The sequence below is a fragment of the Rhea americana genome, unplaced genomic scaffold (assembly GCF_003343005.1).
Source record: "Rhea americana isolate MKP2758 unplaced genomic scaffold, rheAme1 scaffold_443, whole genome shotgun sequence".
In the NCBI taxonomy this organism is placed as follows: domain Eukaryota; kingdom Metazoa; phylum Chordata; class Aves; order Rheiformes; family Rheidae; genus Rhea; species Rhea americana.
The window spans coordinates 50983-72575 of record NW_028186583.1 but is presented as its reverse complement, the minus strand read 5'-3'; the positions used below and the strand labels follow the sequence as shown (position 1 = coordinate 72575).

Genomic DNA, 21593 nt, shown 5'->3' with positions numbered 1-21593 from the left:
TGAAGGTAAAAACATTCATCGATGAATCGTAGTCAAATACTGTGAAAGCTGTTTCAGGGATTTACCCTAAACATATGTTGAAAGCCTCTCAGAAGCCTTAATACCATTCTATGGGATAATATGGCTTCTTGCTGTCTATTTTTTGGAAATGCTTTTGTCTCCTGTCATTCCCCTTCAAAAAGAGAGCAGCTCAAACTCTCAGGTGAGGATTGTTACAAAACCAGGGCTCTTCAAATAGCTGAAGGTGTCTTATACAGTCTGTATGATGTCCTGACCCTACATCTATGTCTTTATCTTTTGGGATCTGGAAGAGAACTTGTGGTGGATCTCAAGTTGCAGAAGAACATGCAGAGAACAGTGAAGGCTTCTACTGCGAAGCAACAGAAGTGAACAAAGACTTGTTCTCTGCCTGGAAATCTTACAATATTTCATTCACTGGTTTCTTCACAGCCCTGATTGCTTTTTACTGAGGTTCTAGCTGTAGTAGCTGCTCGTTTGTACGTATTAATCTTTAGACTGGTTAAGTGGAAAACTCTCTATGTAGATTGTTACTGACTCTAAGATCACTCTTCACCTTCGTATCAACTCACTGACATAACAGACTGYTTTGAATTCTGTTAAAACCAGTATCAGATGTTGTACATGGACTTAGTTTTACTTCACTGGGACAGTTCACAAGTTAGCATCATCATCTCTCTGAAGATCTCTTCATCTGAGATGCTTGCAAAATTGAATCATTTGCTGCAGGAGCTTATTCAGTATAATAGAAGAATTTCTTTATGAGGATTACCTAACGATAGTTTCTACCATCTTGAACTGTCTCCTTTCCCTAGCTGTATGTAAAATGCTTACCTAGCAGCTACAACAGCACACTACCAGTCTGCTCAGATTTTTAGCTATATTTATGCTCTTGATAGTATTGAAACTTAGGATCCTCATATTCTTTTCTTCTGCACCCACCACCAAATCTTCTCCTTGCTTAACAAAACACTCCTAAACACTGCTAAAACTGTTCCTTCTGTCATCTCTTTTGAAAGGATACCTCAGTATTACCTCTGCTAGAAGAGTTGATGACTTCAGACTTTGCATTCCATATAGGATATACGGACGACATCCATCAGTCTTTATCTRGTGTGATGTTGGAACTTTTACCTCAGATATATAATACCTTTCAAATTCCTTCCTAAATCCCCACGCTGAACAAAAAGGAATCTCTTTAACTATTTTAAGAGTGTTATTCTTCCACTGAACTGAACAGAGAGACCGATTCTGAAGCTGTTCATGTATCTTAAGTAGTAATCATATTTAAGTCTTTTCTGCTTAACAGGCAAGTTTGCAAACAGACTCCCACAGGCCACCTCAGAGTGCACTTACATGGATAAAAATAAATCCATTTATTGCTTAATAGTACCTTTCTTGGCTGTCTTATTTTCCAGGTTTCAAACTTTTTTTTGTCCTTGAGTAAGTAGTGTCACTGGACTTCACTGCCTTATCAAGATTTTGGGACGTGTTTACTTCACACTTACTAAGCAAGGAGACAGTAACATTAACCTCCTAGTAGAATTTGAAGTGTTAGCTTTGGCAGGTGTGTTTTTTCTCACTCAAATTAGTGAATGGTGATTAAATACCCAGTGATAACTACTGCCAATGTTTAAAATATGCAAAGACATACTTGTTTGGTTAGTGCGTTTAATTTTACAAATGGGAGATGAAGCATGATCTAACTGTAGTTATACACATCCTTGAGGTCTGAAAAAAATGGCTACGTTAAAGAACTTCCTATTGACTTTACACTTTAAGTTTTTCAGAACACAGATTACACTTTCTCTGATCCTTGAGGCTTTTCCAGCTGACCAGAGATTGTATAAAGAAAAACCTATTCTTCCCAGGATGGAAAAATATTTAGTTTTGAATTAAGTTTTTGGTGGTTGAGAGTTGTTAGGTGTCTGTCTTTGTTCTTGCAAACTTTTAACCATTATATTTCCCCCAATGGTACAGGAAGATGAAGATCCTAACAAGGGTGATCAAAGTCGATCAATTGATCCAGGTGAAGATAACGTCACAGAACAGACCAACCACATCATTATTCCAAGCTATGCATCATGGTTTGACTACAACTGGTAAGACAGTAATTTGGAATCAGAGGAAGATGTAGTCTTAGAGGTTGATTGTTTCTTATACTCAAGCTGAAAGCTGAAAAAAAGTACCTTTTGGGTCTAGCTCCCATGTTGTATTTCTTCCATTTAAAAACCTTCTTGAGCAGACTTGAGGCATTTTTCAGGTACTAGGAGTGAGGAGGAGAATTTCCAGTAGCATAGTCAGTCTTATTTTCTCAGCAATTTATGCTTTTCACAGAGTAAGAATTCTTTTCTCTTTGCTGCTTCCCTAGTTCTTGCATGATCTTCCTGTGTTGCTATCTGCTTCTGAAATCTGATGACTTTTCTAATGTTGCTTCAGATTTTGACTTTGAGGATAAGCTATTGATTATACAGAATGCTTGTTTCATTTTGGGATCTTCCTTGGAATAAGTTCATGGCTTACTATCACCATATAATTGTAGTAACCATAATATTCACTATAGATGTAAGCATTTCTGATGGATAGCTTTTCATAGTAGTGAATTAGGATGGGATCTGAGCCGTTAGGTTAAGGCTTGGTTCAGTTTCTGTCTCTGGCAAACTGTTATTTGAGTCAGTTGCTTAGGCTATGTCTGTGCATTAGCATGACTTGACAGGAGGAGTTAGATGTCTGAGCCATTACAGGCTGTGATCTCAGTGGGATCATGGAGAAGTGGTGAGAGAGCTCACATGACTAGAATGCAGTGATGGATGAACATAGGCCCTTTAGGACACCCTGATATCTGCTAGTGGACAACATGGCAGGGAATAAGAAATCTAGGAGATTTCTGGAGTGCATTGACAAATTCCTAACATAGGTAATCCAGGAACCAATGATAAGAGACACTCTGCTGAATCTCATACTTACAAATAAGGAGAAACTGATGGGGGATGAGAAAGTTGGGGGCAGCTTTGGCTGCAGTGACTGTGAGATGTTGGAGTTTGGGATCCTGCAAGGACGGAGCAGGGCAAAAAACAAGATCACAACAGTTGACTTCAGCAGAACAGCCTTCAGCCTCTTCAGGGACCTACTTGGAAGAATCCCATGGTGCATGGCCCTGAAGAGAAGTTCAAGAGATTGGTTGATAGGTAGGGGTCACCTTCTCTAAGCTCAAGAATGGTCCATTCCAATGTGCAGAAAATCAAGTAAAGGCAACAGGAGGTCTGTATAAATGAACAAGGAGCTCCTGGCAAAACTCCAGCACTAAAAGGAAGCAGGAAACAAGGACAGGTGATCCAGGAGGAATATAGAGATGTTATCGGAATGTACAGAGGTGTGGTTAGGAAAGCCAAAGCCTTTTCTGGAGCCAGATATGGTGAGAGATGTGAAGGGCAGAAAGAAAAGTTTTTACAAGTACATCAGCAGCAAAAGGAAGTCCAGGGAAAATGTGGGCGTACTCCTGTATGTGTGGCAAAGGACTTGGTGACAAAGGACATGGAGAAGAATGAGGTGCTCAGTACCTTCTTACCTTCTGTCTTTACTGGTAAGACCAGTCCTCAGGCATTTGAGACCCCTGAGCCGTGGGGAAATGCTGGAGCAACGAAAACTTTCCCTTGGTGGAGGAGAATCATGTAAAAGACCATTTAAAGGAATTGAGATGCACCTGGGAGTGCTGAGGGAGCTGGACAGTGTTGTTGCAAGGCCACTTGTGATAAACTTCTGGAAGACTGTGGCAACTGGAGGTTCCTGAGGACTAGAAGAAAGTAAATATCACTCCTATCTTCAAGAAGGGCAAGAAGGATGATCTAGGAAACTACAGACCGGTCGGCCTCACCTCAGATCCCTAGGAAGGTGGTCAGGAGCAGCTCATCCTAGAAACTGTTTCCCAAAATGTGAAGGAAAAGAAGGTGATCCAGAGTAGTCAGCATGGATTCACTAAGGGAAATTATGCTGAACTAACCCAAGRGCCTTCTCTARTGGAGTGACTGGTTGGATAGATGAGAGGAGAGCAGCAGGAAGGCTTTTGACACACAGTCCCATAACATCCCTACAGATACATGTCTTACCAATGCATATAGATATCTGAAGGGAAGATGTAAAGAGGATGACCAGATTCTTCTCAATAGTGCCCAAAGACAGGACAAGAGACAACAGGCACGAACTGAAACACAGGTAATTCCATCAGAACACAAGAAAATGTCTTCTCTGTGAGAACTGTTGAACATTGGAAGAGCTACCCAGAGAGGTGGTAGAATCTCYATCCTTGGARATGTTCAAAACCTGAGTGAACRTGATTCTGAGTAAAAATGTAAGCAACTCGCTGTCGGTAGCAGTCCCAAGCTCCAGTTGTTTCCTTAGTATGTCCACTCATAACTAATTTAATGCAAGCTGAACGATACTTCAAATAGTCTTTGGACTACCTCTTTTGCTTTGCTTATCTGATGAAAAAATACTTGAATTTCAAAGGGTCAGGTGAGAATATTAGGATATCTAAGAAGTAACCCTTACTTTAAATGTACTTCATAGAGATGTGCACTTTAAGGGTATGTAGAGTACTCTGGAAGATTGTATTAAGTATTGGTCATCTGACTTGTGTTTACAGTATTCATGTGATCGAACGTCGTGCTCTTCCTGAATTCTTCAATGGAAAAAACAAGTCCAAGACTCCAGAAATGTAAGTCAAACATGTAAATATAGGCATAAAATGGTTCTACAAGATAGATAAAGGAAACTTCACTTTCAGGAATCTTATAGTCACTTCAGTTGTGCATGTGTTAATCCGATACTGTCTCCTGGGGCATAAAAGAAGCAAAGAGCAACTGTAGAACCACTTCCTGTAAATTGATAATGGCTGTGTTCTACTGCTCTATAGATAAAACTTGTAGATATCGAAGTAATAGCTAGTAGTAGGTATCTAGCACAAACAAAACTATTTTCCTTCAACTAATATTGAAAAAACTCTTAAATTTTTTTTTGTAGTATGAGACATGGTAATCTTTTGTAGACATCTGAAAAATTCTTTGATAATGTAGAAACTTATGATCCTCCTTACTTTTCTTGCTCTCTTGTGATTGCACACTGTATTTTTGAGACTCAAAATTTAAAACAGCAAGTTTGTTATAGGAGGCTGTGGGAGAGCATCAAATGGATTTTCCAGTTATATGTGGGATAAATGACTATTAGATAGTCCCCTGGGCAGCTGATAGGTAATTCTGAATGAGCAGRTGAGGACCAAAGAATGATTCTCAATTTATGCAGGCTTGAGATGTAGAAAAATACTAACTTGAGAAAAATGTTAACTTGACTTTCAAAGATTAGGTAGTTTGATTTGAATCAAAGAGCTGGAGTTGTACATTGCAGAAAGAAAAAAAATTTTATATATCCACAGTAAACCATCTAGTGACTTTTAATTCTGAACTTAATAATTAAGTCTGGCTGGAATTCTCTCAGCTGAATTTAGGTCAAGGTTTGTACCTGTGTAATCTCCTTATGGAACCTGGTATCTACTGCACAGCTTTAGCAATTCTTAATTCAAAATTATACARACATGTTTGTTTAAACTGCTTCAGGAAAACTGTCAAAATGCTGAATACAGTCTTGAAATATTGCAGGCTTTTTCATATGTAGAATGATTAACTTTTGATCTGACTAAAAGATGTTACAAGGTAAGACAGTGATTTTTCACAATGCTTATCTTTGGAATCTTACAGCTTGCCCTGCAAGCCTAGAATGTGCATTAGTAAAAGTACATCTCATTCTCTGAAAATCTTATGTTATAACAGCAAACTTGGTTATTCAGAGCAATTTTGAAATGTGGATTAAAGAAAGATTGTTCAAATGCCTAGTATTGCCTTTGTGTTATTTTTATTAAAACTACAATCCTAAAAACTCAGTTCACAAAACGGGATTGTAAATCTGAACACCATTGTATGTCTTCAATTTGTACTGTGGAACTAGGCTAACTATATTCAGTTTATTCTGATCCCAAATCTTGGGCTAGTTGCGAAGCAGACTGGGGAATTTTAATCCATTTTTTTGAATGAACTGCTAAATTAACAATTTGTGATATCCAATACATTGTGTTAATATCTGCAAAGCTATGTATTTTTCATACATAAGTTTTTCAGACGAGTTCTTTCTCAGTTTCTTGGTGACATCCTATGTTGCGCAGGCAGACTGCAAGTCTGCAAGGCAGACTTCAGAGTATTTTTGTGCTTGAATCTCATCTTCTCAAGCATGACTGATATTTTGTGAGGCTTCTGATTTGAATCTTGAGGCAGAAATTAAAAACTCAACTTCAGCCTGCTGAGGAGTGTGCTGTATCAGGTCATGTAGGAAGAGTGTTGCCAGCAGGTSGAGGGAGGTGATCCTGCCCCTCTCCTCAGCCCTGGGGAGGCCTCATCTCGAGTCCTGTGTCCAGTTCTGGGCTCCCCAGTGCGAGAGAGACATGGAGCTACTGGAGAGAGTCCAGCGTAGGGCTACAAAGATGATCAGAGGGCTGGAGCACCTGCCCTATGAGGAACGGCTGTGAGAGCTGGGCCTGTTTAGCCTGGAGGAGAGAAGACTGAGGGGAATCTTACCAATGTGGATAAGTGCCTGAAGGGAGGGTGTCAAGAGGACAGGGACAAACTCTTTTCAGTTGTCCCATGTGACAGGACAAGAGGCAATGGGCAAAAACTGAACCACAGGAAGTTGCGCCTGACCGTGAGGGGAAATTTCTTCCCTGAGAGAGTGACGGAGCACTGGAACAGGTTGCCCAGAGAGGTGGTGGAGTTGTCTTCTCTGGAGATATTCAGCCCTGTCTTAACATGCTGTAGGTGACCCTGCTTGAGCAGGGAGGGTTGGTGTAGATGATCTCCAGAGGTCCCTTCCAACCTCAACCATTCTGTGATGTAGGAACCACTCAGTAAAAGTTAACTAAAACCAAGACAGCAAAAGCTCACAAGCAAATAGCCTAGTCTCACTGTGTGCTCTCAATTCACATTTATTACAAGACACTCTTTTATTGATGCTTTTTTGCTATTTAAAAGGTCAAGTGTCTAGAAATTCTCTTAATATTGAATACAGCCTGCAGGAGGTTCAGTTTGGTTTTTGGTCCAATTTGTTTTCAGTATGCTACTTTCTTAGCATTTGGGGCTTGGGATGTAGAAAGTCTCATTGGTTTCAAACAGTTATACTACTTGTAAAACAGTGCATAATACAGTAACAGAATTTGCTGTATCCTTGCACTGTGAAGTTGAAGGTTAAGCTAAAGAATGGGCCCTCTTTTGTATGAAGAACCCCTAAATTGGAGAAGCATGAATTTGATCAGCAGTGTATAAATTAGAGACTAATAAAGGAAGATATGGAGTAGAAATGTTGCTTTGTGGTGCTTGTGATTGCCCAGTATGCTCATCACTAACAACAGGAGCAGAGCCACCAGAATTAAGGAGAGTGATCTTTTTATTTTTTTCCCTACCCCAGCCCCTACTTACTTAGCCCTTGGTAAACCGTATGGAATAGCAGATCCAGTCTGAAGCTCTCCAGTATAAGAAGGATGTTGATAAACATGTTCCAGTGTAGGACCACCAGGATGGTCAGGGGGCTGGATGACACATCTTCTGAAGGGGAGCTGAGGGAACTGAGCTTTTTCAGCCTGGAGAAGAGAATGACTGGAGGACTTAATAGTAGCCCCCCAGTGCCCACAAGGATGTTTCTGAGAGAGTGGAGCCAGGCTCTTTACTAAGGTGCGTGGCAGGAGAATGAAAAATAAGTCATAAACTGAAACAAGGCCAGCTTGAAAAGGGAATTTGTTCACTCTGAGAATGATGAAGCACTGGATTGGGAGCCCTGGGAGGCTGAGGAATGTAGAGCGTTGGCCTTTTCAAGACCTAGCTAGACAAAGCCCGAAGCAACCTGGTCTGACTTCAGTGTTGACCCTGCTTTGAGCAGGAGGTTGACATAGAGACTGCTTGAGGTCTCTTGCACACTGAATGATTCTGAAGTCTGTGGCCTTTCCTTGCCACCTCTCTATCTGTTTAAGTGGCTGAGATAACTATAATTGCATCACAGTGATTCCAAAATGTTTGATACTATGCTCGAAAAGGTCRACTACTCAGCGTCTTTTCTCTTTCAGGGTTTTTAGAACCTGGTGTTTGAGGCTGGAAACATTGAATTGTGAAGGAACACATCTTTCAGGGGTTACCAGTCTTGTTTCTAAAGTTGCAAACTTGAATAAATATTAGATAGTGTGGTCTCTTAAAACGAGTGCCCTAAAAGGGGAAGGAGGGAGTGTCACTTCAGATATAGTTGCCTTGAAGTAGCCACTACCAGTGGGTGACCTGTCCCTGAACGAAGCAAATTAGAGATTCTTCTTTTTCCAACTTCTAGGTTATTTAGAGGTGCGTTTCTGCTGTTACGTAGGGACTGTAGGGGTAGCGCGTGTTCTTGGTTTTGGGTTTTCTTTTTAATAAAGTAAAAACTTACTTCTGTGTGAATACGCCTACAGCTCCAGCATTAGGCTAGACAAAATGTGTTACTTAAAAAGCTAACGGAGGTCCATTCTTATGACAGTAATGCCTGGAGGGGTTGAGAATGTCTCAGAAGGGATTTTATCTAAATACTAGTTGACTATCTTTCTTGCTSTTAACAGGTTTTAGCTGAGGGGTCAGGTCATTGTTCAGAACAGATTCCCTTCAGGATAAACTTTAGATATATTTGTGTCTTAAGCTTCTCTCTTCACTTAGTAATGTTACCTTAACTAATAAGTATTAAATTCTCCGTTCCTGCAGCTAAGACCACATTAAGGTACCCATCCTCAAGCAGGTGGCAACATAATTCTTTGCTGGAGCGTTTTTAAAATGTAGCTGCATGTTCTTCTGAGGAAGCTGCTTTTTGTTCTTGCGTAACAAAGCAATGTTCAACATGGACCCTAGACCCATAAATTTCTTCTAGGAAGTTCCACATATAATTTGATCAGAACTGCAGATGTGTGGGATTTTGGCAATAATGTGTTCTTGCAGTGTACATCTACTTACATTTTGCCTTTGAAAGACACGACATTTCATTATCTGTGTGTTTTATGTTCTTGTGTATTGGGTGCTGGCTGCTTTTGTACACTACATATGGCATTATCCCCGTCTTCAATTTGTAAAAGGAGGAGGCAGAAATCTGGTTACAGTATGCTGTCCTGAGCATGCCCTTGCATAGAAACCTCATTTGTGCTTGTTGGTAGATTGATTTTGTTCTGTCTGAAGGACAATTCTAGCAATAATTTTGATTTTTTTTTTTTCAATTTGCACTGAGAAGAATTGGTTAATTCCAGAAACTTAAAGAAAGAGATTGAGAAGTGTTGTCTGCCACCCAAGAAATGAGCAGGATCCCAAAACATGCTTTTTTGGAACTGTTATGCACTGAAGTGTGGAGCTCTTAGGTGAGGTAGTTTCCACTTTGACTGTTCCCAGCTCAGTGGGTAGGAAGTGCTATGCTAACTTCTGAAGAGTCTTTATCTCTGCTTTTCAAAGAGCTTGTCTTCTCAGTTTTTGTTTTTCTCACCTTTTGTTTTTCTCCAAAGCAGCTAGCTGTCTGTGGAGCGAGTCCTGGTTAGTGTTCAAGGTACAAATGTAGTTGCAGAGTGTTTTGGAGTAATGTGAAAAAGACAATCTATATTTGGCTTATTTCCACTAAGGAGTGATGCCTGTCTTTTAGAAATTTGTTACCTATGTGTAATGAGGAGGTATATATTCTGTATATTCCTGATCTTGGCAAGTAGCATGCATAAATAGTAGAGCTGCAGAAAAGGCACAAGAGTAGGTGCTTGCTTTCCTCCTTGTACAGTCAGCACTGGAATAGCAGGTGTTTCAAGGAGTTTTCTTTAACCTTCTGACACATCTGGTACTAGATTTATTTCTGCCTCTTTTGGTTGTAACTTTCAAAAGTTGTCGTGGTAGCAATTTGAGGTCTTTAATTGTGAGTTTTACTTGCCCACAACTGTTTATGTGATTTTTCAATTAAAGCGTTCTTCAATGTGCTGCTAATCCAATACCAATAAAATTCTGAATAGAACAATCTGAAAGGGATGGGTCATATTCCAGCGTAGGGCTACGAAGATGATCAGAGAGCTGGAGCATCTGCCCTATGAGGAACGGCTGTGAGAGCTGGGCCTCTTCAGCCTGGGGAAGAGCAGACTGAGGGGGGATCTGATCAATGTGTACAAGTACCTGAAGGGAGAGTGTCAAGGGGACGGGGCCAAACTCTTTTCAGTTGTCCCATGTGACAGGACAAGAGGCAATGGGCAGAAATTGAASCACAGGCAGTTCTGCCTGACCATGAGGGGGGATTTCTTCCCTGTGAGAGTGACGGAGCACTGGAACAGGTTGCCCAGAGAGGTTGTGGAGTCTCCTTCTCTGGAGATCTTCAAGGCCCGCCTGGCTGCAACCCTGTCTTAACATGCTCTAGGTGACCCTGCTGAGCAGGGGGGTTGGACTAGATGATCTCCAGAGGTCCCTTCCAATCTTACTGATTCTATGATATTGAATGTTTTTTAAAAAAATCTACTTGTTGCTTATAATAGTAGCTTGTTAATATATTTTGCCCTAAAAAATTTGCTGCAAGTGTCTGCTTGTTGTTTAGTATAATAGGCATTTGGAAAGGAAGTGTCCTAAAATATATACTTTAAAATTTTAGACATCAGTGTACAGCCTTAACTATGTATCAATTGTCTTTTCTTTCAGATATCTGGCTTACCGCAACTTCATGATTGACACCTATCGCTTAAACCCTCAAGAGTACTTGACCAGCACTGCCTGCAGAAGGAACCTGACTGGAGATGTGTGTGCTGTCATGAGGTAAAAAAAAACAAACCAAACCAAACAAACAATAAAACCCCACAAACATAGGTGTCTCAGCCACCACTTTTACTTCAGCAGAAAGTGCAGCCTCATTGTAAGTGAAAATACTCCACTACGTTAAGAAACGTTTTAGCAATAATCATTGTGCTTCTGACTAGCAGACCATTTTCCCCTTTTATGATAACCAGGTTGTTTTATACTATCCTTCATTTGTGTTATTCCATTTGCTCACTGAACTGTACTAGCAGGGTTTGGATGTTAACTCATGCAGTGATGTTTGGAGTCTGCAGTTCACTTGATATGTGGAGTTTTCCTCCCAATTTCTTATTTTGCAATTCTGTTTTGTCTGTTCCATCTGTTCTGATAGTCTTAAATTGTGAGGTGCAACAGAGCCCTAGAATTTTGGAACTTGCTAAATGTATATTCAGTGAAGAACAGTTACAGATAGATGGGAGAAGCAAAAAAAACCTGTGTGACAGCCCTCATAATTCATGTATTGTCTGCAATGGTTTCATGTTTGCAGCCTTTTTTGCTTTGCCTGAATTAAGTAATGGTTCTGTTATCTGCAACTGAAAATGTTACGTTTTGTTTTATATAATATGAAATGAAACTAGCAAGTCTGCATAAAGCTCATATAATGTAACTTATATTCCTGTTTATGAWTAGTGAAGGATTATAGGAGATTCTGGACTTATATTTGACCCAGAAGCTTGTTCTTAAAACTTTGTCTTTTGCTATTTCCTTCCTGCAAGGTCAAGTACAAGCAAGGTGTTGGTTCATGTTGTCATGTTGTTTCACAGAGTACACGCTTTTCTGGAGCAGTGGGGTCTTATTAATTACCAAGTGGATCCAGAAAGCCGTCCCATGGCAATGGGCCCTCCCCCTACTCCTCACTTCAACGTGCTTGCTGATACACCCTCTGGACTTATGCCTCTCCATATCCGCACTCCACAGGTGAGCCCCGCAGATGACACTGCTGTACATTTGCTTAAGTTCTGGAAAGTTTGTAGGTCCAGCCAGTGTCATGTAACATCTCACTAGATTTTTTTTTTTTTGATGAAATAGTCCCTTCTTTCTTGTCCATCGAGGTTGAAAGTTTCAGGTAATCAGATTCTCTACTCTTTCTCACTGTGGAGAATGATCATGCACTTACTACCCTCCAAGCACTGCTAGTATTGTGTGCAAGTAATCTTACATAAGGATGTCTCCATAGAGTCATCTTCAGCTTTTTTGTTCAGTCTGTTCTATTTAACATTGGTGTGAAAACTGAATAACTTTCAGTTCCTGACCTTCCTCTTGTAATGTTTTTTCACAGATTCCAGCTGCTCAGCAGATGTTGAGTTTCCCAGAGAAAAACAAAGAGAAGCCTACTGATCTGCAGAACTTTGGGCTTCGCACAGACATTTATTCAAAAAAGACTTTAGCAAAGGCAAGAATGTTTCGATTCCACCCTCCCTCTCACCATGTGGCTGTTACTGAGGCTTCTTTCACAACTGTCCCCCGCTAGATGACAGTGACGTACTTGTGTTGCTCTTCTATCTCTGTTCTAGATTTCTTCGGTCTTACTGTAGGACACTAAGATAGTGCACTCGTAGTTGTGCTGATTACCTGCTTTACAGAAATAAAGACATATACTTATCCCATGGTACTCAATGCTATCAGTCTTCAGACAATGAACTCTTGTTATGGTATCACATGTTGTACTTGAATGCTTCAGAATCAACAAGCTGGCAAATGATTCTATGCAGAAACTGAGGTCTTTAAGCAAGTTCTTTAACTATCCTGCTTTCTCTGTCCAAACAGGATTTCCCTGACTGAGAACTAGAGAGTTACTTGATTTCAAGAGGTGTTACAAAACTTTTGCAAGGGACTTCTTAGTATTGTCATTGCAATGTATTCTGTAGTTACGTGAAGTTGTGGGATACCATTGCAGTGATGTGAGTGATTTCCATAACCTGTTGCATTTGCTCCTGCTGCTGCGTGATAATGGCACATATATCTGATAGGCTTGGAGCTATTGCAGGAATACCCATTTACTACTGCAGTGCAGTCTAGAAGTCTGCAGTGCTCTGCTGATTGCCTCTCCTGGGCTGACATGAGGCTAATTGTACATAAATGGTTTCTGCAATTACAGCGTGTATTGTCCTAAGAGGTCATGAGATAACTATTAAAAATAAAGCAACAGTTTGAGAGATTGGCCTTCGTTTATAAAGGCTGATTCCGTATCACATTTCAGAGTGACTTTTTCATTTAGTTTAGAAAGGATTTATATATTCACCAAATTCATAAATCTGTTATTGGTTCTAGACTTTCTGATTCTGCTTATAAGCATCTAAACAACAAATTGGAGCTCAAACTTGAGCTAATTTACTTGCAGAAGTTTACCTTTTTTTTTTTTTTTTTTTTTTTTTTTGCATATAACAATTCTATTTTGTCCATTCACGCCAGCCTGTTTGAGAATTGATCAGCTGGTGGATGGATCGCTTTTATTAATGTTCTCTATGGGTTAATAATCTATTTGAAATGCAGCTTGGGATAGAATATATTATTTATCCTAAATAACCCTTTTCCTTTTGAGGTGATTTTAAAACCAAGTTATCCAGTCCAGACAATGTTCCTTCATAAGCACGTGATACCGCTTATTGCCTTTTTTTTGCCATCTAATAAATTAGGGTGTTTTTAACCTCTGAGAGGAAATTTTCTCCAGGAGTTTTATAACTTGTAGGAAATTGAAGAGTCACTCACAAGCTGTAGATTTGGGAGAAGTAAGCTTTGGAGCACGTATTTGCGAAATATACAGATTATCTTGTTGTACTTACGTTTGCCTTTTCAGAGAACTAAGCTCATCCATTAAGACCTTTTTCATTTTCTTGAAGTATTTTGTCTAAGTTACTGACTTTAGTCAAGATTAACCTTTTTGGGAGACCCAGTGTGCACGTCTGTGCAGTCTGTCTGTCTTAGAAGTAATACTAGAGGTTTGGTGGGTGCTGTATTTTTGTTGGCGTAAGTCCTATTCTGTTGAGAAAGGTGCCCTTTAGGCTGACAGAATCCCAGAATTGCCTCAGTTGAATAATAGCACGTTCCTGACTAAGAGAAGGCGCTCTCTCCTGCACAGCGGCTGATGAAGGTAGCTAGATATTCCCTTATTGATTAGCTGCTGCTGTCCCTCAATGTGAATGTAGACTGTTCTGTGGAAATTGCCATGCTCTGGACTTCGTTTCACAGTCAAGCTGACCAGAAGCCTGTTAGCATTCCTCAGCATTTTTTATTATTTAGGAAAATTTCTGCTGGCTGTATGTGCAAGCAAAGATAGCTGGAAGCAAGGAGAAAAGGATACCAAAACACTTTGGTTTAGTTTGGAATAAAGAGGAGTCACAGGTTCCCCTAGACCTTTTGAGAAGATGGGATCTGTAACAACCCTAGAAAGCTGTAGGTATATGCTTCCATGCATGATTTAGCTATGTAGTAAATCATGTGAGTCAAACTGCTATATGAGATGACCAGATATGGATTAGCTGAAGTAGTAACATTGGGAAGAGTAACTGTTAGAGTGTACTAAATCACAACAGATTCTTTCCCTTTCTTTTTTAATGTGTTTTTTTAAGTACTGTGCAAAGAAAATTGAATTTCATAATTTTTCTCCTATTTTTGTAGAGTAAAGGTGCAAGTGCCGGAAGAGAATGGACAGAACAAGAGACATTGCTGCTATTAGAAGTAAGTTGATGATAAAAAATGAAGGCTAGGAAACTGAAACATATAGGATATTACACATTTTAAAAATCTGCACATAGGTTAGTCATTTTATTTGAAGCAGAATTGAATGGCATTCCCATGCTCTTACAGAAACTGGATAAGAGAAGCAAATTTATAAGGGGAGGTGACCTCTTGAGACCAGCTGATTTAAGTGGAGGAGAGCAGTGGCTGAGTATTTAGGTATGCACGACTGCTTGTTTGTCGTCTTTATGTTTGTTTTAAACTGGTAAAAGTTTGTAGGTGTCCCTGCAAACTCTATATCATTGTTCTCAGACAGTCATGGCCAGCAGAATGCAACTACTAAGAAGAGATGGCAGTAAAACCTGTATACTGAAGGAACTTCATGTAAAGTACCTTAGAGGTTCAATTCTATCTATTTTGTATCTGCAACCCAGAACTTATGTGTTTGTGTAAACTTGAGAATGGATCTTGCAGTGCAGAGAGGTCTTTCATCACACAGGAGATGCTAACATAACGTGAAATAAATGCCCTTCAAGTGATGAGTATTCTAATAATTTAACAAGAGGTTCTAATCTTCACAGGTTCCTGGCTTATGCCATAGGGTATATGGGAAACTGCTAATATGTATTTTTGAAATTTATTTAAAAACAAATTAGTTTTATTTTCTGTCTCTTGCCATTTAATAAGGGAAGCTTGTTACTCAGTAGTCCTATACATGAATGGGATAACGGAGCTGTGAGCTTGTACTTTTTCTTGTTGCCACATAATTGTATTTGTGTTCTTTAAGTTTTTCCCTGAGGTCCATGAGAAATAGATGTGAGACGAATCAAATCATCTTGCCACTGTAAAAATGAGGTCAAAGAACTGGTAGCACACTAGATCAGGCCTTTTCTCCAGATTGCTTAATCCAAAGCTCTTGAATGACAGGATAATTCTCAGATGTGTTGAAACTTCAGTTTTGGATGAAAACCATTAGATGAGACGCAGAGCATAAATGTGTTCTAGCCTTTTTCACTAATATCAGGCCAACATTGTGCTTTGCAGCACTTTGTCAGAAGAAAAATCTAGGTGGCCTGAAATAATGTGCCACCACTTCTGGTAAGGGAGTTGTCTGCTACCTAGCTGTTCTTCTACAGGAACATTTTCTTGGTGGAAAGGTGGGCTTTCTGCCCTTTTATGTAATTCAAGGTCCTAACAAAGTGGCAACCATTTTAGATTTAATAAGCACTACTTCATGCTGTGTTCAGTAATTAAAAAAAAATTAAAATGGGTACACTTTTCTGTGCTTCATCATAAGCAAAAGCAGCTTGTACTCATTCATAGCAACAGATAAAATTTAAGCAAAGGAAAGGCTAAGATGCAATACTAAAATCATGATTTAAATGAAGTTTTATAGTCTTGAATTTATCTTTCTGGTAGGATCAACTTCATTTCAACTTCATTCATTCTCTGAGTATACTGTGCTAATTGTACTTGCCTTGGGATAGTTAGTGGTACAATACTCTTCCTCTGTTAAAAGAACTCCAGATGTTTTTGTCCTTGCAGAGAGCATAAAGAAACTGGTGTGATTGTTCTGGCTTTTTTGACTTTACCTACATCAGTAAACCCATTCCATAGTTAACRAATTTCAAGAGGAAAAGCAAGGACAACAGATTGTGACATTTTTTGATGATATTCAACTTCTAATTTTACATACGGCTTTGCTTTTGTAAGGTAGCAGAAGTACCGAATCAGCAGCATACTTCTATTCAGGCTTCATGRTATGGAAGTATGTTCATTAAATAGCCAAAACTGATTTTTTATTTATTTATTTTTATCTTAGATTGATACATACTGTTTAGTCCACATTTTTATATTGGGATGTGGAAAAATTCTGCTTATAGAGTGAAAACAGTTAAGATGTGCTCTGTGCTGTTCTTGTGTGGTGCAAACATAAGATGAATATCTCAACATGCTGATTTCTTTGCTTACTAGTACTGACTTAAGTTCATTCTTTTATATATTTGTAACTTACCACGGTATATRTGGAAAGAAGTAGCCTAATGAAGTAATCCAAATACATTTTTTTAAATTAAAAAAATTGCCAAAGTCTTGAGCTTGCAAACTCATTTAATGTGAGTTTAAACTAACAACTTTTATTTGTTCTTCATTCTTCTTGGATTTAACTGATGAATAAATCAGTAAAGAGAGTACATCAGTTCAAGCATAAGTAATTCAACTATAATGAGCCAGCTCTGTCCAATTAAATCCTCAGAGTAGCTTTGGGCAAATATGTGCAGTGAAGTTCCAAAGAATAAATCTTATCTAAAGTAATTACTGTCCTTCTGCCTGTTGACTGAATGACTRGGGGGCAGGAATGGGGGGGAATCCTGTTTCTCTCCCAGAATCGTCTTCCTTGACACTACTACTCTGTATCTCCATGGATTACTATCCTTGCATACTCAAGAGCATTTTCAGCTATTTATAGTAAGGACAACTACTGTGAGACTTAGTTGTATAACAAAAAAAGTAACAAGTAATGAAGGAGAATGAGCAAAACCCACTACATTGCCATTAAAAAAGAAAGCAGCTAATCTAATGTGCTAGTGTAATTAAAAATAGATAGGCAGTGACACAGAACTGGTAGCACTGAGATAAAATTGGAGAAAGCAAAATGAGTGCTGAACAGATATTTCAGCATGAGTATGACCTCGTGAACTAAGTGGTTTCTCATTGCTTGAAAACCTTGCACAGGACCAGACGGAGGTCGGGAGAGCAGCTCCGTGAGCAGCTGGGGTGTGTCAGTCCCTGGGGYATGGGGGTAGACAGCCCAGTGTGGTTTGTCCTTTGTTCATTCCCCAAGTTTTTCTTTCYATTGAGCTTTTTAAACCTTTCATATTGTCTAGCTCATTTTCTATCCATTCAGCTAACCTCTGCGGAGCGTGGTGTCCCCTTAGCCTGGTACTTGCCCRTCTAATCTGTGTTTTTAGGGAAAGGCAGGTACAGGGAACTAGCAGCAKCTGGAGATTTGCTGGGGTTTCTTCCTTCTTCCTGCTGAATTTAAGCAGTGACGCTTAGTTTTGAAAAAGAAACTTAAACTTCAGCCAGGTAAAGCTGAAGCACCCAGATCAGGGTACCAAAGAACTCCACCTGCTGCAGGCAGCTTGTTTTTTTTCTCTAATCTGTTCATTACCTACTGGATCTCTTAACATGCTTGTGGGTGGGTTTTCTTTTTCTTTCTTTCTTTTCTTTCGTTTTTTTTTTTTTAAAAAAAAACTTCTTTCCTTTCAGCTAGTTTTGTTTATGTTTTTGAAAATGCTTCGCAACTTGCATTTTTCCTCAGTGAACTGTCAACAGCCTAGACATGCCATAGTGCCCTGTTTAGGTAGATAAGTTTTGTTTTGGAAGAGCTCTCGTAGCTTTTCAGCTGCAAAAACACTAAAACACTTTTCATGTAGGCTGGTGAAGTCAAGATTCCTGTGGAAAAAAACAGTATGTTTTAGAACACTGGTGTGTGGGGTCTTTGTTTCTTCTTGTTGTATGGATTTTGATTTTTCTATTAAGCTTTTAGTACTGATAAAAGACTGGTTTAAATGTAGTCCTGCAGGCAAGTGTCTTCTGAATGCGTAAGCATTATGCATCTTGTAATATGTTTTGTGGAAATATTCACTCCCTGGTTGGGAAGCTCTTATCACATGAGACAGGCTTGGTTTCTGTGTTYTACTTGCCATAATTAACTTTGAAACATCCAACATGTTAATTTTTTGTGCCTGAAGGTACTATTCAAACATGTCTCTTATACCCTCATCATGATCTCTGACATAGTACAGCTGAGTAGCACTTCTGCTTCAAATTCTACCTTTTATTGTATGAAAGGCTATGCATGTGCAAATTTAAGCCACTCTTGCATGTTGAAGAATATTTTCCTCTTTTTTTTTTTTCCTGGTGCATTGGTTTGTTGCTCTTGCATTTTTCTGAACATCTGTTGGATCTGAAAACTGGACTTCGCTGTGATAGGTAGTGCATATATGTGAAATAAATACTGATCTTCCCCTAAAAAGCCTAGCATGTTAGCACATAAATGAGGTAACATAGAGTACCCTCGGGGGGAGTAGATCAGAGAATTAAAAGAATTAGCAAGACTTGGTAAGATGAGCAAATTTATTTCTTAAAGCTCTTTTTTTGTGAAAACAATGGGGAGAGACAATAACTATGCAAATGCTATTGGTAGATTCAAAATCTTCTGACAATTTTTTTGATAAAGTAACAACATAAAACTTGCATAATGATCCCTGCAGTTTAAATTTAACTGACATCCCAGTGAGACATTCATATTTCTTCTGCAGAACAATTTTGCTACCAGGAAAATCAGGATTAAAATAGTTGTCTGATTCTAATTTATTGTTCCATCGCCAAATAACTAGTATTGAAAATCTCTTTTACATAAAGAGGTCTCCCTGTCCTGCTTCCCCAAGTGGTTGATGTATATACAGTAACCTTCATCTTTTGCAGGCTCTAGAGATGTACAAAGACGACTGGAACAAAGTCTCGGAGCATGTTGGGAGCCGCACTCAAGATGAGTGTATTCTACATTTTCTGAGACTTCCTATTGAAGACCCTTATTTGGAGAACTCTGATGCATCTCTTGGCCCACTGGCCTACCAGCCTGTACCTTTCAGCCAGTCTGGAAATCCAGTGATGAGTACTGTTGCTTTTCTGGCATCTGTGGTGGATCCTCGGGTGGCATCAGCTGCAGCAAAGGCTGCATTAGGTATGAGATTGTCTCAGTGATTTTTTTTCCTTTTTTTTTTTTTAACCTTGTCTTCACAAGTTGGAGCTCCATGTTAGCCTGCTCTTAAAATCAACTGCTTTGCAGAGCTTCTTCTGGAAGGGTAATAAATTGGGGGAGCAGGGCGGGGAAGCATGTAGAAGACAAGTCTACTAATGTCCAGTTTTGTGTTTGCTTGTTACTGATACTGCCAATTTGCAGACAAGTTAGAATAGCTCTTAAAAGCCCTTGAATATCTAAAGATTGCTTCCATTTCCCTTTTGTGCTCATTAACTGTTAAGTGTTTGCAAGCACCACTGAAGTAGCTGGTGTTGCCTAGATTGATGTTATTTTAGCTACGTGTAAATGCTCAGTACTAAGCTTCCAGTTGTCCAGTTTTGCTTGTTTACGTAATCAGACAGTTACGTATGACCTCCAAGAAACTTGCCAGAATAGTTCCYGTTACTTTTTTTCTCTTTTTCCATGTAAAAGGCAAGTTTCTATAACTGGAAAGAGACTGTCTCCTACCACAATTGAGAGGAAAATTCACTAGCTAATGTGAAAAGAGGGAACTTAAATATATTTGAGATTTTTGTCATGAGATCTACCTGCACATTGATTTGAGAAAATTAAAAATTCTTTTAATTTGCTATGAAATACACACAACACAACATTTTCTGTGCAATTTTTAACAGAGGAGTTTTCTCGAGTCAGAGAGGAGGTACCCCTGGAACTAGTTGAAGCTCATGTAAAGAAAGTACAGGAGGCAGCAAGAGCCTCTGGGAAGGTGGATCCAACATACGGACTGGAGAGCAGCTGCATTGCTGGAACAGGTCCAGATGAGCCAGAGAAGATCGGTAGGCTGTTTATCAAAGTGCAGAAATATGTGCAAATCAGGTTTCTTAAACATTTCCTTCTGACTCATAATAAACCGTAAGTTCACCTCCAACAGAAAACAAAGATTGTGGTAAGGAGTGGTKGGGGCAGGTCGTTCAGCCTCTGCTTGCTACAGGATTATTAGCTCTTGACACTGAATTAATGAATTTAGGAGCAGCTTTAGTTTTGACAGTTTATTTTCCTATTGTGACTCAGTGGAAATGCCATTGCTTGGGACGCGTAGAAGTTGAGTGGGCAAGAATATCAGAGGGGAAAATTTTTATACCGATTTTGTGGATATTACAGTGGTGTTAGAGCAGATAATGCTGCCTTTCTGACMTTATGGTTACAATAAAGCACACTGGATTTTATTGGCTTCTCAAGCTCTTGATGGACCTACAATATTCTTTCACTGCTTTTGGTAACTTGTGTTCCGAGTACAGTGCCCACAGTGCTTGCAGCAGAAGAGCAATGGTAGACTGGTATACAATAATGACAAGAGTTCTTGACTCTACTCTTGTCCATTTATACTACTACACTAACAACCTCCCATTTTAGAGTTGATTTTCAATCAAATATTATGTATGGTAATACTTCAGTAGATACTGTAGTATAAAGTCCATTTTACTAAACTTAGTTACAAGTTTAYTCAGAGCTCTGGTGAGTAAAAGCATATTATTCTGCAACTCATATATAGAGTGAAATCGCTTAGTGAAACCTCTTTCCATTTGATTCCAATTTGTGTCACAACAGAACAGTGAGTACAGAGAAAGACAGTTGTAYGTACCTGCTTAGCTTTCTCAGACTTTCATCTCCTGAGTTTGGTAAAGATCTACCAGTTGGCAGTAGATCTTTTAATATTGTTCRGTTTATCACAAACATTTTGGTGAATGTAGCGCCTATGTGTTTAAAAGCTTGTATTGCTTTGGGTAAAACTGAAGAGAATGTGCTCTGGATTGACTAAAAAAATGTGGTTTGAGCTRTACTCGTGCATCCCATACTTGACCTGCTGTCACTCTCTCTATGGACATGACCAAAGTGCCAGATTGTGTGATGGGATCATAAGGGACCTGGGGTTTTGATTCTGTTGTTCAGCTGTTGACTGCTAAGCATACAGTTGAAGGTGTGGGTCTGCTATTTGTGGTGCTCTGTTCAATGCAAAAGCACACCTTTAAATCTGATTTAAAAATACTGCTTAACTGAATAAGACGTTTTTATAAAGAAATGAATTACAGGCCACTCAGCCCTTCTGCCATCTTTTGTCGCTCCCACGCTCAGTGGGGCAGAGGTGATGTGAGGCATCTCAGAGCTTTGAGACATGTGGAGTATGTCCCAGAAAGGGAACTCCTAGCATCAGTGACATCTGGAAT

The 21593-nt window shown here is 39.3% G+C and overlaps 1 protein-coding gene across 1 annotated transcript in view; it reads left to right on the top strand.

Annotated features, from left to right (window-relative positions):
* Positions 1-21593, top strand: part of SMARCC1 (SWI/SNF related BAF chromatin remodeling complex subunit C1) — a gene marked incomplete at its 5' end in the record, with an annotated part of 101025 nt that overhangs the window by 35415 nt on the left and 44017 nt on the right. The window contains 8 exons of the mRNA XM_085315922.1: positions 1999-2120; positions 4661-4732; positions 10770-10883; positions 11687-11840; positions 12202-12315; positions 14541-14600; positions 19092-19350; positions 20043-20204. Coding sequence (XP_085172048.1) covers positions 1999-2120; positions 4661-4732; positions 10770-10883; positions 11687-11840; positions 12202-12315; positions 14541-14600; positions 19092-19350; positions 20043-20204 — 1057 coding nt within the window. The remainder of the gene's footprint in view (positions 1-1998; positions 2121-4660; positions 4733-10769; positions 10884-11686; positions 11841-12201; positions 12316-14540; positions 14601-19091; positions 19351-20042; positions 20205-21593) is intronic.